Below are 13671 nucleotides of genomic sequence, written 5' to 3'. Positions count from 1 at the left end.
AATTGATATAAATTTACCCAGCAAGTAGAAATAGTTTTACACCATTTACATTAAAGTAATTACAACGCATGGGAAAGATGATCATTTTGAGCGATTAGGAGAGCTTCATTGGAGTAGTGTAGCAGTTGCCTACCATTTTAATTCTCCATCCCATTTCTACTTTGACCTCTGTCTTTGGTCTCCTACACCATTCTTATGAAGCTCAACTGAAGTTGAAGGAACAGCATTTCACCATTTGATGAGGCACTTCCCTGGATTCAATAATCTCAGATAAGGACATCTGCCCCCATTTTTCCAGGTGGCATTGTTTGTGATGATTCTATTATTTCAATTTACACTTTCTAAAGACTCATCTTTTGCTTCTAAGCTTGTCTCATTACCATCTCCTTTTGCCTTGAACCAACATCCCTATCACAGGCCCTCCATTGTATTATTTCCTCCCTTCTCTCCACCACCAGCCCCACCCACCACAGCCCTTCGCTGCCTCTGTATTCGCTTAAAACCCATTTCTTCCAGTTAGGCATGTTAGGCATTAGGAAGACTGAAACCATTGTTTTCAGTCCCTGCTCTGAGCTCCATTCCTCTCCCTGAAACAGTCTGAGATTAAGCCAGTCTTTTCATAATGAGTGTATCATTCAATCCCGAAATGAGCTTGACCTCGTGTCCGTGCCATCATTAAGATGTCCCATTTCCACCTCTGTAACATCACCTGACTTCACCTGTATCAGTTCATCAGTTGCTGAAATCCTCATTCATGCTATCGTTACCTCTACACTCGACTACTCTATTGCACTCCTGGCTGATCTTCCACATTCTACCCTCCATAAACTTGTCATCCAAAATTCTGCTGCCCGTTTCATAACTCACACCAAGTCCCATCGCTTTTGTACTTGCTGATCTACATTGCTTGACTTGGTGCCCTGAGTTTGATTTTAAAATTCTCACCCTCATTTCAAATCCCTCCATGGTCTTGCTCCTCCCCATCTCTGTAATCTACTCCAGCCCTACAACACTTCCAGATAACCGTGCTTCTCTAATTCTGGCCTCTTATGCATCCTTCAGTTTAATTTCTCCATCATTGGTGACCATGCCTTCAATTGCCTGTGCCCCAAGCTATGGAATAACAAGCTTACACCTCTCTTTCCTCTTTTAAGAAACTTAAAACCTACCTCTTCAGCCAAGCTTCTGGTCATCTGGCCTAATAACTCATGTGGCTCAGTGTCATACATTGTTTTATAATGCTCGAGAAGCATTTTGGGATGTTTCATCAAGTTAAAGGTGCTATGTAAACACATGCTGTTGTATTACATCTCTAGCTTTTCTCAGTTCTGTGAAAGGCCAACAACCAGAAATATTAACTATTTTTGTCTCCACAAGACAGACTGACTGACTGCAGAGTACTTCCAGGATTTTTATTTCTGGTTCAAAGTACAGAGCAGTTTCTGGAGTGGAAAGGGTTTTGGGCATCATAGCCACCATTGTTCAGTTGCCACTTGGAAGTATCAAAAGACCAACGGTGTGAGGCGCAGCAGTTGAAGGTGAGAGGCCATGTGATGAAATTTCTGAATACAGTTCAGAGTTGCCAATTAGATTCCATGATAGCTGGCAGCCATCCAATACCTAACTCAAGGTGTCACTTTTCATCTATACGCCTAGGCTGAGTGATGATGGGTTATTCGACCACAGGGGCATAAAAGCCAAGTAGCCTTGATGCTCGTATTAGTGCATTTTTCATCAAAAGTTCCTCTTTACAGAAGTACACCGAGGCAAACTGTGCCATAGCAAAAAAAAGTTTTGAAAAATACTGAAAAGACTCAGAACTTTATAGCACAAAAACAGGCCATTCGGCCCAACAGGACAATGCTGAGTTTTTTTGCTCCACACAAGCCTGCTCCCACTTATCCTCCTATTCCTTCCTTCCACACTTATGCAGCTTCGCCTTGAATGCATTTATTCGCCTCAAATAGTAGCACGTCCCACATTCTCACCACTGAGTGAAATTGTTTCTCTTGAATTCCTGATTGAATTTATTTGTGACCATCTTACATTTATGGTCCTTAGACAATGCACCAGTGCTAACAAAACAAAAAAAAAGATTCGCCAAAATTCTCATTTAAAAAAACTGGAAAATATTAGTGTCAAGTATATTTAGTTAAGTCAATAGGTGGAAGAAACTGCAACTGTTTTGGAAACTGCTGCAGAGCTAAAAGATAATTTCCTCACAACCACTCAATTCGCTTGAGAGACTGGCAGTTTTATTCTAACTAGTAAATTTGCCCTAGAAGGTGCAACACTTCAGTGCCCCAGGTCAATGTTGAAACAATTCGCTTGTGCATCAAGTATTAGTAAACATTAGACCACTTGATACCACAGTACTCAAATTTACACCATAACAATAATTGAAACAATTTTACTCCACAAGAAAAATTGTTAGCGTTATAAAATAAAACGACTAAATTCTAGGATCGTGTAGATTCAAATCATTTTACAAGCACAATGGAATAATAGTTTCTTTTTATAAATGAAAGATTATTTACCATGTCAAGATACCATGATAAGGGGAGCTTCACTATATCAAAAATAGAATTACCTTCAGGACAAGGGAAGATCATCTCTAAATGCTTCTCATTATAAAAATGACTTTCATCAAGGTATTGGCCCACTACAGAGAAGTTTAGTGGACCATCGTATAATCACCAAGCAGAGGTTGCAAACCATTAAGCAACTAAACAGGACTTGCATTTCATAAGGAATATCAATAATTCAATAAATTGTTCCACCACAAGAGCCAGATCAGTTTTTAAAATTAAAGCAATAGCCACATTAATTCCTTTGTAGAAGATCACTGGCTCCCAAAGAATATCAGCATTAAGGACTTGAGAGATTTCTTTTCATTGTATAAGTTAACTGGAAACTGAAGCACAAAGGTATTCCTTCACCCACAGTATAACAAAGCTTTTTTTTGCCGATTTTATCTTTCAACAGTCCCTGCACTCGCTGGGGTTCTGGCAGTTCTCCAGTATCCCACCCAAGCTTCACACGGGAACCAAGACAGCAAGTGCAGTCAAGGTATTTTTCCATGTGGGAGTCCAATTCCATCCTTGCCTTATATATATATTCAGCACACTTTTAGCAGAAGTCTCTGAAGAGCAATGACGAGTGTGAACCTAAAGTGATTTTCCCCTCCCTAGTCCAAGGACTTGGAGATCAACTATATTTTCCAACTCCTCCTGTACCAAGATCAGCACAGCACAGACTAGAATTGAAACTTCAGACCTTCTGGTCTACACAACAATGCTAATTAACAATGCTAGGTTAAAGAAAAGGAGCTGCAGGAAGTTAGGGTGATGCAAAGGTTTTTTTTGGCTCTGACACAGATTGGAACAGAATCTTAAAAACATAACCAGTATTTAACTGACAGCAAGCATGGGTTTAACATTGTTACAGACAGAGGAGAGATGTGGGATAATTTCCCCCCTTTTCCACCTCTCAACTGACCACAGCTAGTAGATGTATTTTAGAGAAGTGTTCCAAGAACAGACACAAAACAGGGTCTCATAGGTTTAAAAGAATAAACGTTTATTTTTCACAACATCTGAAATATAAACACAACAGCATCCACACACTCAGTCACACAAGACAATACACACAAGAAAAGATGATGACAAAAGATGTAGCATGTACTTAGATTTCTGAAAGTGTCCTATCAGCTCTCGAAATGTTGTTGGAAACGTTGCAGGCTTGAGGGCCCTCTCTTGATTCACTGAACACAATAGAGTTGGAAGTTTCTAGCAATGAACTCAGTGGTTTACTCCATGAAATAGCAGGTTTCTGGTTTTTCTCCAGTCAAAGTTGTAGTCGAGCCCCTGTCGTGAAATTATAATCCAAAGATCAAAGAAAAGCCCCATTTCTCTGCCTGTGGTGAACATCCAGACAAGGTTCTTCCTTTTCTGGGCTGAGATCTCCTCCCTCTGGGGTCTCTGTATCCCAGATCGACTGCCCTGATCTGCCAAGATCTCAGTTAATAGGGTGTTTCTTGCCATATTTCTGTCACGTGACCACAGTATCTGTGTTCCTATTGTCCACACAAATAGTTTGATGGGCTAAGCAATTGTCACATAATGAGGAATGTTTGATATCCCCATTAACATTCCAGTTATGAATAACCTCTGAATATCTTTATTTGCATTTCTATCTCCCATGAAGCCTCCAAGTCTACCAGTTATTGTTACTCTGAGCCTCTTTAACTGAAATGGAGAGGGGCAGGTCATCAGCGCTTGAGAAGGTTGTTTGCATTTTAACTGACTTCCCAGAGACATGTCTTGTCTGTGTCAGTCCCTGTGTCTGTACAGAAAACACAAAAAGGTCACCTGATGCCACCCCACACCCCCCCAGACTCCATCTTGTGTCAGAGTAAATTGTCCTTTTATATTCTGCTTTTTAAAAGTAGTGTCCATCTTCTTCATAACTTTGTGGGTGTAACAACATGCAAGCACATTTTCATTTCAGCTGACCAAAAGATGCAGCAAAGCTGGCATTATGACTCTGTTGCTGGCTCATATGGCAATAATACCACAGTGGCTACATGGAAGCTATGTCACTCTTAATAGAACAATAAAATAAACTAATTAACAAGAAAATAGCCCCTTAAAAGGGGCGCTGTAACAAAAGGACAAAATGTTAAAGGAAACTTATCAAAATTAAATCAAATTGCCATTATGCAATGGAAGGTGTGCCATGTGCTGTAACAATGATTATTTCTCAGAATTTATATCAGGAGCCTTTTGATTGTGTTAAGACCATAAAAAACACAAATCATTGGTCTACTTTACAAACAAGTACAACATTGCAACACTTCAATCTCTATCAATTCTGCAGTTGTCACTCTAAATCCAAACTCTAGCCTACAAGCTAGATCATTCTACCCGCACTGGAATGTAAAATGTAAAATCTTTAAAACAAAAGCACAAAGGGAGGGAAAACTAAGGTTAGCTTTTATATTTTTGAGTAACATGATATATGCTTTGGTGCTCTTAATGTTTGATTGTCCAAAGAAAAACATTGCGTTGTCATGGTGACATTTAAAATTAAAATGTAAAAGCTGCAAGAAAAATACTGAATATGATTCAGGAGTGAATTCACTGAATGGTTACAGCACAGAAGGAGCCCATCATATCTGTGCTGGCTCTCTGAAGGAACAATTCACCTAGTGTCATTCTCCCATCTTCTCTGTGCAGCCCTGCATGTTCATCCTTTTCAGATAATAATCCAATTCCCTCTTGAATGCCCCAATTGAAACCGCCTCCACCACACTCTCAGGCAGTGCACTCCAGATCCTATGTTTTCCTTCATTCGCCATTGCTTCTTTTGCCAATTACCTTAAATCTGTGCCCTCTTGATCTCGATTTTTCCACCAATGGGAAAAGTTTCTCTCCAACTACTCTGTCCAAACCCCTCATGATTTTGAATACCTCTGTCAAATCTCCTCTCAATCTTCTCTTCCCCAAAGAAAAGAGTGTCAACTTCTCCAATCAATCTGCGTAACTGAAGTTCCTCATCCCTGGAACCATTCTCGTGAACCTTTTCTGCAACCTCTCTTAATGCCTTCACACCCTTCCTAAAATCCTGTGCTTAGAACTGGACACTATACTCCATCTGAGGCTGGACTAGTGTTTTATACTTAATACGCATAACTTCCTTACTTTTGTACTCATGCCCCCTTTGATAAAGCCCAGGATACGGTATTCTGTATTAAGTACTCTCTCAACCTCTCCTGCCACCTTCAGTGATTTATGCACATACACACCCAAGTCCCTCTGCTCCCGCACCCCCTTTAGAATTATACTCGTTATTTTACATTGTCCCTCCATGGTCTTCCTACCAAGTTGAATCACTTCACACTGGTCTGCATTAAATTTCATCTGCCATATGTCCACCCATTCCACCAACCTATCCTCCTTACAGTTCACAATACTCTCAAGTTTCATATTGTCCACAAATTTTGAAATTGTGCTCTGTACACCAAGGTCTAGGTCATTAATATATCAGGAAGAGCAGAGATCCAAACGCTGATCCCTGGAGAATTCTTTTATAAACTTCCTTCAGTCTGGAAAACATCCATTAACTACTACTCTCTGTTTCCTGTCACTCAGCCAACTTTGTATCCATGTTGCTACTAATCCTTTTATTCCACAAACACTTTGCTCACAAGTCTGTTGTGTGACACTTTATCAAATGCCTTTTGGGAGTCCATGTACACCAGATCAGCAGCATTACCCTCATAAACCCTCTGTTACCTCATCATAGAACTCAAGCAAGTTAGTTAAACATGATTTACCCTTAAGAAACCAGTGCTGGCTTCCTTTAATTAATTTGCATTTGCCCAAATGTCTAATAACTTTGTCCCGAATTATCATTTATTGAAGCTTTCCCACCACCAAGGTTAAGCTGACTGCCCTATATTTGCAGGGCTTATTTTACATCCTTTTTTGAACACGTGTGTAACATCTGCAATTCTCCTGTCTCCTGATACCACCCCTTTGTCCAGTTCAATTTTCACTTCCTTCAGTATCCTTGGATGCATCACATCCTGTCTGAATGCCTTATCAACTAAGTACAGACAGCCTAAACAATACTCCCTCATCAACTTTAAACCCTTCACAGGTCTGAACTACCACCTCCTTCACCGTGATCTGAGCTGTATCTTCTCCCTTGTTAAAGACAGGTGCAAAGTACCTCATTTAGTACCTCAGCTGTGCCCCCTGCCTCCACACATAAATCGACTTTTTGGTCCATAATCGATGCCACCCTTTTACTATCTATATGCCTATAGGAGATTTTGGATTCCCTTAAATCTGCCAGTCTCCTCTTATATTCTCTTTTTTCTTCCGTTACTTCCTATTTCAATTCCCTTCTGAGCCTTCTATATTCAGTCTGGTTCTCAATTAACCTCAGCCACTTTTCTCACCCAGGGAGCTCTGGGTTTGTTTGCCCTACCTTTCCCCTTCATGGGAATATACCTTGACTGTGCTCACTCTCTCCTTTGTAGGCAGCCCATTGTCACAGTTTTATCAGTTACAGTTTTGTCCTTAGAGTCAGATCCATTCTTACCCCACTAAAATTGGCTTCCCCCAGTTAATTATTCTTACTCTGGATTGTTACTTGTCCTTTCTCATAGACAACCTAAATCTTTTGATACAATGATAATTGTCCCCCAAATGCTCCTCTGCTGATACTTATCCACTTGGCCCACCTCATTCCCAAGGATCGTGTCTAGCAACGCCTACTTTCATGTCAGATTGGAAACATACTGCTGCAGAAAATTCTGAACACACTAAAAATTCTTGTCTCTCTCTGCCCTTTACACTACACCATCCCAGTCCATACAAATATAGTAATTTGGTAGTACAGAACTTGAGTATTGCTGAAAAAAGAGACACGTCAAAGCTTTTTGTCTTGAACTCATCAGGACACTTCACAAGAATATGAATATAAGGGGAAAACAACCTATACTATGTGTGAAGAGTGTGCTGATCGGTAGAGGCGTTGCCATGGAGAATACACCAGTAATGGTGACTGACAGTTAACTGCCAAGCATTGTTTGAAATTTAAACCAGGCAATGCCTTGACCAATGAGTCAGCAAATGGCTGTCACTTATTTTGTGTAGTAAATGCCAGCCACAATATTTATATGGCAAGTCCAGTTCAGCTGCTGGTCAATGGTAACCCCTAAGGTGAAGATAGTGGGGTATTCAGTGATGGGAATACCATTGAATGTCATGGGGCAATGGTTAGATTCTCTCTTGTTGAAGACGGTCTTTGCCTGGCACTTGTGTGGTACGAAAGTTACTTGCCACTTGTCAGCCCAAGCCTGGATATTGTCCAGGTCTTGCTGCATTTGGACATGGACTACTTAAGTATCTGAGTCGTCGAGAATGATGAACATTGCATAATTATCTGGCGACATCCCCACTTCCGACCTTATGATGAAAGGAAGGTAATTGATGAAGCAGCCGAAGATGATTGAGCCAAGGACACTACCCTGAGGAACTCCTGCAGTGAGGTCCTGGAACTGAGATGATTGACCTCCAACAACCACTTTCCTTTGTGCTAGGTATGACTCCAACCAGCGGAGATTTTTCCCCCTGATACCCATTGACTCCAATTTTGCTGGGGCTCCTTGATGCCACACTCAGTCAAATGCTGCCTTGATGTCAAGGTCAGTCACTCGCACCTCACCTTTGGAGTTCAACTCTTTTGTCCATGTTTGAACCAAGGCTGTAGTGAGGTCAGGAGCTGAGTGGCCCTGTCGGAACCCAAACTGGGCTTCAGTGAGTAGGTTACTGCTAAGCAAGTGCTATTTGATAGCACTGTTGATGGCCCCATTCATTATTTTACTGATGATCGATAGTAGACTGATGGGGTGGTAATTACCTGGGTTAGATTTGTCCTACTTTTTGTGTACAGGACATACCTGGGCAATTTGCCACATTGCTGGGTCGATGCTAGTGTTGCAGCTGTACTGGCTAGGGGCATAGCAAGTTCTGGAGCACAAGTCTTCTTTACTATTGCTGGAATATTGTCAGGGCTCCAGCAAGACCACAGAGGTTACTTTTGTGGCTTCAGAGTTAGGATTTCTCTCTGAAATACAAACCAGGAACAGAAATGGTACTGGCAGATACCCTCAATCATCACCACAGGAGAAACACAAGACGGAAGATCCAGGTATAAAGATCCATCACCCAATGATTGTAGCACCCACTGAAACGGAGTCAAATTAGAGATGAGACCAGCAAACATGAGGAGTCACAAACGCTTTCTCTGCAAGTGATGAAGAGTTGGCCTGATAAGATACAGCAAACACAGCCAGCAATACTGCAGTACTGGCCTGTCAGAGATAACATCTCCCTTGAAGATGGTGTTCTGCCAGCCAGATCCAGAATAATTATAACCAAATCAATGCAGGAAGAACTTCTCCAAAAGATACACGAAGGCCACATGGGAATGGGGAAGTGTAAGCTCAGAGCTAGATCAGCTGTATACTTGATAGACCTATACAAAAACATTGAAAATGTGGTGTCTACATGCAACATATGCCAGAAATACAGAAACACACAGCAGGAAGAGATGATAGCTACTGAAGTACCAACCAGACCATGGCATACTGTGGGAGCCTATTTATTCACACACAATCAAGTTTCCTCTTATCTCTGAGGGATGAAAGACTCGAGAGCCAGAGCATTCATCTCAGCAGTATGAGTTTTGTTTGCTGAGCAAGGAATTCCTTAAAGATTAATATGTGACAATGACACTCAGTTCACATCCAGGGAAGCTAAGGAATTCACTGAACAGTTTGGGTTCAACATCATTACCTCAGCACAATATTACCCTCGAGGATACGGGTTTCCAGAAAGACACATCCAGACGGTCAAAAGAACCCTTGCAAAATGCTGAGAGACAAAGGAAGCCCCAAACCTTGCCTTGTTGTCACTCCGATCCACACCTCTCAAGACTGACATGACTACATGAAACCACCTACAGAGTTGCTGGATGGAAGAAAATATACTCTGCCGAGTGACCAGGAGGAAGTGAGACAACAACTCAGAAAAGAGGTCAGCACTTCTACAAATATGCTAAATCCCAATCTGAGCTGTTGAAAGGACAAAGTGTACATATACAGGATCCAATTATGAAAACCTGGAGCCCAGCAAAAGTGGTTGCTGATGCCGAGACACCAAGGTCATGCATGATTGAGACCCAAACCAGTAAGTGAATGAGGAGAAATGGAGTCCATGTTTGACCTGCACCAGAGCTAGAAAAACAGAAGACCAGTAACAACACCAGAAAAATTAATATCCAGGAAGACAACATTATCACTAAAAAATGACAACATTAGCAACAGCGAGCACAACTCCTACAACATGACAACACAAACAACATCGCCTGTGCAACGGGCCAACTGACCACTAAGAACAATGAATGCCAAATCTACAAGATGGAGGCACAACATCTTACCACAATTAATATTTTAGGAAAGAATACATGCTATAAAATACCCAGAGAAGGGATTCAGTTCATTTCCAAAAGTAGATCTTTAGTTGTAAAAGTTAATGACTGGAACAGTTACATTGATAGGGGCATTATGTTTTAAAGAAAGAGGGATGTTATACTATCTGTAAACAGCTAGGAACTAAGGTGTAAGTGCAAGTGTTCCAAGGAGCCATTTTTCACAGCTGCACTTCCGAATGATGTGTACTAACCAGTCCAATCTGGTTTTCCTTTTGAAATCAGACAGCATGGCAAAATTAAACATGAAGAGTGTTTCTGATCTTTACAAACTCAAAGTGTGCTTATTAACAACATCTGGGAACCAAAAGGCAACAAGAACACATAGCACCTGTACGTCCAAAAGGAGAATTACAAGTCCTAAAATGACTTTTCAAATATTGCAGTTTGATAGTCCTTGGACTTTTTTTTGAAAAACACACTAAGTAACACATTAACGGCCCTCTCATACTGTAGCAACGGCCCTCTCATACTGTAGCAACGGCCCTCTCATACTGTAGCAACGGCCCTCGCATACTGTAGCAACGGCCCGCATACTGTAGCAACGGCTCTCGTATACTGTAGCAACGGCCCTCTCATACTGTAGCAACGGCCCGCATACTGTAGCAACGGCTCTCGTATACTGTAGCAACGGCCCTCTCATACTGTAGCAACGGCCCTCTCATACTGTAGCAACGGCCCTCTCATACTGTAGCAACGGCCCTCTCATACTGTAGCAACGGCCCGCATACTGTAGCAACGGCCCGCATACTGTAGCAACGGCCCTCTCACACTGTAGCAACGGCCCTCTCACACTGTAGCAACGGCCCTCGCATACTGTAGCAACGGTTATACCGTCTGGAAGTGCTTCAGTTGATATGGAAACGAGAATGCAAAGCAGCTACTTCACAAGAAATTACCCCTCATTTAGAAATATTGGAAAGCAGCAGAGGATTTTTCACCAGCTCCTGACAATCAGTTTAAGTCACGTTTTTAAAAAAAAAAGTTTGTACTTTTAAACAGATTCCAAGCGTCTTTAACTATGAGGTGAAGGAAATGGGGAGCGGGACTGTTTTAAACAAATCCTCAGACCTGAGAAAAGCGGCTTGTTGCGGGGGAGGGAGCGGGGGAGGTGTGTGTGTGTGTGTGTGGACGCGGAGACCGAGGCCCTTTCTCACCGGCTCCACTCACAAATTCAACCCCACCTCGCCTCATCAGAAAGCAGCGGCCCGGGCCCAGGCCGCCGCAGCCTGGAGCTACCTCAGCACCATCATTCAAGCCGAGACACACAAACCGAACCAACAACGCAGCGGCTTCAACAGCGGCAAAAAAAAGGGAAGAGACTAAAGCCCGCGGCCGGAGGCGGGCCTGTTCACCCGTCTCTCACCTGCTCCACGCCGAGGAACCGGTAAAAGTTCTCCTGCACTTCCTCCACCAGGTCGAAAAGCTCCATCTCGGCCGTGTCCCAGCCCAGGCAGTGGGGTACACACATTAATAGCAGAACCCAGAGCGCCGGCGAAAGGGGAGACGGCATTTCTCAGCCTACCCGACTCCCTGGCACCGGCCTGGGGACGTGGCTCACTCACCCACTTCTTAAAGGGGCCACACACACGTCTAACCAAACTCAACTCCCAAGAGTTGGGGGAAAAAAACTTGCATTTAAATAGCGCCTTTCACGGCCACAGGACGTCCCAAAGCGCTTTACACCCGAATTAAGTTCTTTTTTTCTGTTGTAATGGGGAAAACGCAGGGCGAAATTGCACACAGCAAGCTCGCACAAACAGCAAAGTGAGTGATAATGACCAGATAATCTGTTTATCTTTGTGAATCTTCAAAATAGTGCCAAGGAATCGTTTGCATCCACCTGAGGCGAGGGAAGTCTCACCTTAATATCGTGCCTGAAAGATGCAACTTTGACATTGCAGCACTCCCTCAGTAAGCAATCCCACATCCAATGGATCAGAGCAAAGCTATGCAGCCATGAATGGTGGTGACAATTAAACAACAAACCAGAGGAGGAGGCTGCACAAATAGCCCCATCCTCAATGATGGGGGAGTGTAGCACATCAGTGCAAAGGACAAAGCTGAAGCATTTGCAAACACCTTCGGCCAGAAATGCTGAGTGGATAATCTGTCTTGGCCCCCTCCTGAGGCCCCAGATAGATATCAAAATACCAAGAAACCACTGAAGGCACTGGATATCACAAAGGCTTTGGGTCCTGACAACATCCTGGCAGTAATACTTGTGCTGCAGAACTCATTGCAGCCCCAGCCAAGCTGTTCCAGTACAGCTACAACTTTGATACTGGGTACATCTACCCAGCAATGTGGAAAATTGTCCAGGTTTGTCCTGTCCACAAAAAACAGAACAAATATACTCCAGACATCAGCCTACTCACTTTAAATCTATGTCCTCTGCTTTTCAACCTTTTCAACAATGGGAATAGTTTTCCCCTATCCACTCTGTCCAGACCCCTCATGATTTTGAACACCTCCATCAAATCTCCTCTCAACCTTTTCAACCCCATCTGCTCCAATCTATCCTCTTAACTGAAGCCCCTCATCCCTGGAACCATTCTCATAAAACTTTTTTGCTCCAGCCCTATGCCTTCGCATCCTTCCTAAAATTTGGTGTCCAGAATTTGACACAATGGGCGGAAACTAATGCCCTCCCACATGGCGAGTTTGGTGGTAGGGAGCAATTAATCAGACAGGAGGGCCGGCAGGGGAGTCTGCCGCCTTCCTGCCTCTGCTCCAATTAAGCCTGTGGTGGGAAGAGCTATTGGCAATTAAGGGCCTCATTCCACTGCCACTGGTATTCACCCAGTGGTGAGCGTGGGACTTGCCATGCAGGAAGTCTGAAAGGTGAACCCTGATTGGGTTGCTTACGGGCTTTTGGGGGGTTGGGAGTGTGCCTCGTTCAAAAGCACTCAGTGCCTGATCAAGAGACTCAGCATCGGAGGGCGGGGTTGCTGAGAACCAACCCGCTGCTCTTGCTGCTGATCCCCCCCCCCTCCAGCTCCCACAACCCTTTCCTCACCACCACCCCCCCATCATCATTCACCTGCACCTGGGTCCATTTGTGATCCTGGACCTTGGGTGGATGTAGTGCTGGCAGCAGCCACTGATACATTTTGATAGGAAGAATGAGGAAGGGCAAGATAGAATAAAGGATATAATTCTAAATGGGGTTCAGGACTTCCACTCCTGAGGTTCATGATCCTGGGGATTGCCCGCCGCTCTGCCCAGTAGCCCTTAATATGGCGGGCCTTCCTGAAAAGAGGCAACTCAGGGCTCCTGACGTCTCACCAGCCAGTGGGTGAGATGATTGTCGCCTACATTAAATACTGCCCAATACTCCAGTTGAGGTTGAATGTTTTGAGTGTTTTATAAAAATTTACTATAACTTCCTTGCTTTTGTACTCTATACCTCTATTTATAAATCCTAGGATCCCAAAATTAAATGCATTCTCACATGCCCAGCCACCTTCAGTGATTTATGCACATATACTCACAGGTCCCTCTCCTCCTGAACCCCATTTAGAATGATATCCTTTATTCTATATTGCCTTTCCTCATTCTTCCTACCCAAATTTATCATTCCACATTTATCTTGTCCTCCCATTC

At 43.1% G+C, this 13671-nt stretch overlaps 1 protein-coding gene across 1 annotated transcript in view; it reads right to left on the bottom strand.

Annotated features, from left to right (window-relative positions):
* dnajc1 (DnaJ (Hsp40) homolog, subfamily C, member 1) overlaps positions 1 to 11656 on the bottom strand; it is a 291590-nt gene extending 279934 nt beyond the window's left edge. The window contains exon 1 of the mRNA XM_078538335.1: positions 11432 to 11656. Within this exon, the coding sequence (XP_078394461.1) occupies positions 11432 to 11578 (147 nt within the window). The 5' untranslated portion in view covers positions 11579 to 11656. The remainder of the gene's footprint in view (positions 1 to 11431) is intronic.
* Positions 11657 to 13671: the final 2015 nt, after the last annotated feature.

This window comes from Cetorhinus maximus, chromosome 3 (genome assembly GCF_964194155.1).
Source record: "Cetorhinus maximus chromosome 3, sCetMax3.hap1.1, whole genome shotgun sequence".
NCBI lineage: Eukaryota > Metazoa > Chordata > Chondrichthyes > Lamniformes > Cetorhinidae > Cetorhinus > Cetorhinus maximus.
The sequence above is the reverse complement of the archived record's forward strand: the minus strand, read 5'-3'. Positions and strand labels throughout refer to the sequence as shown.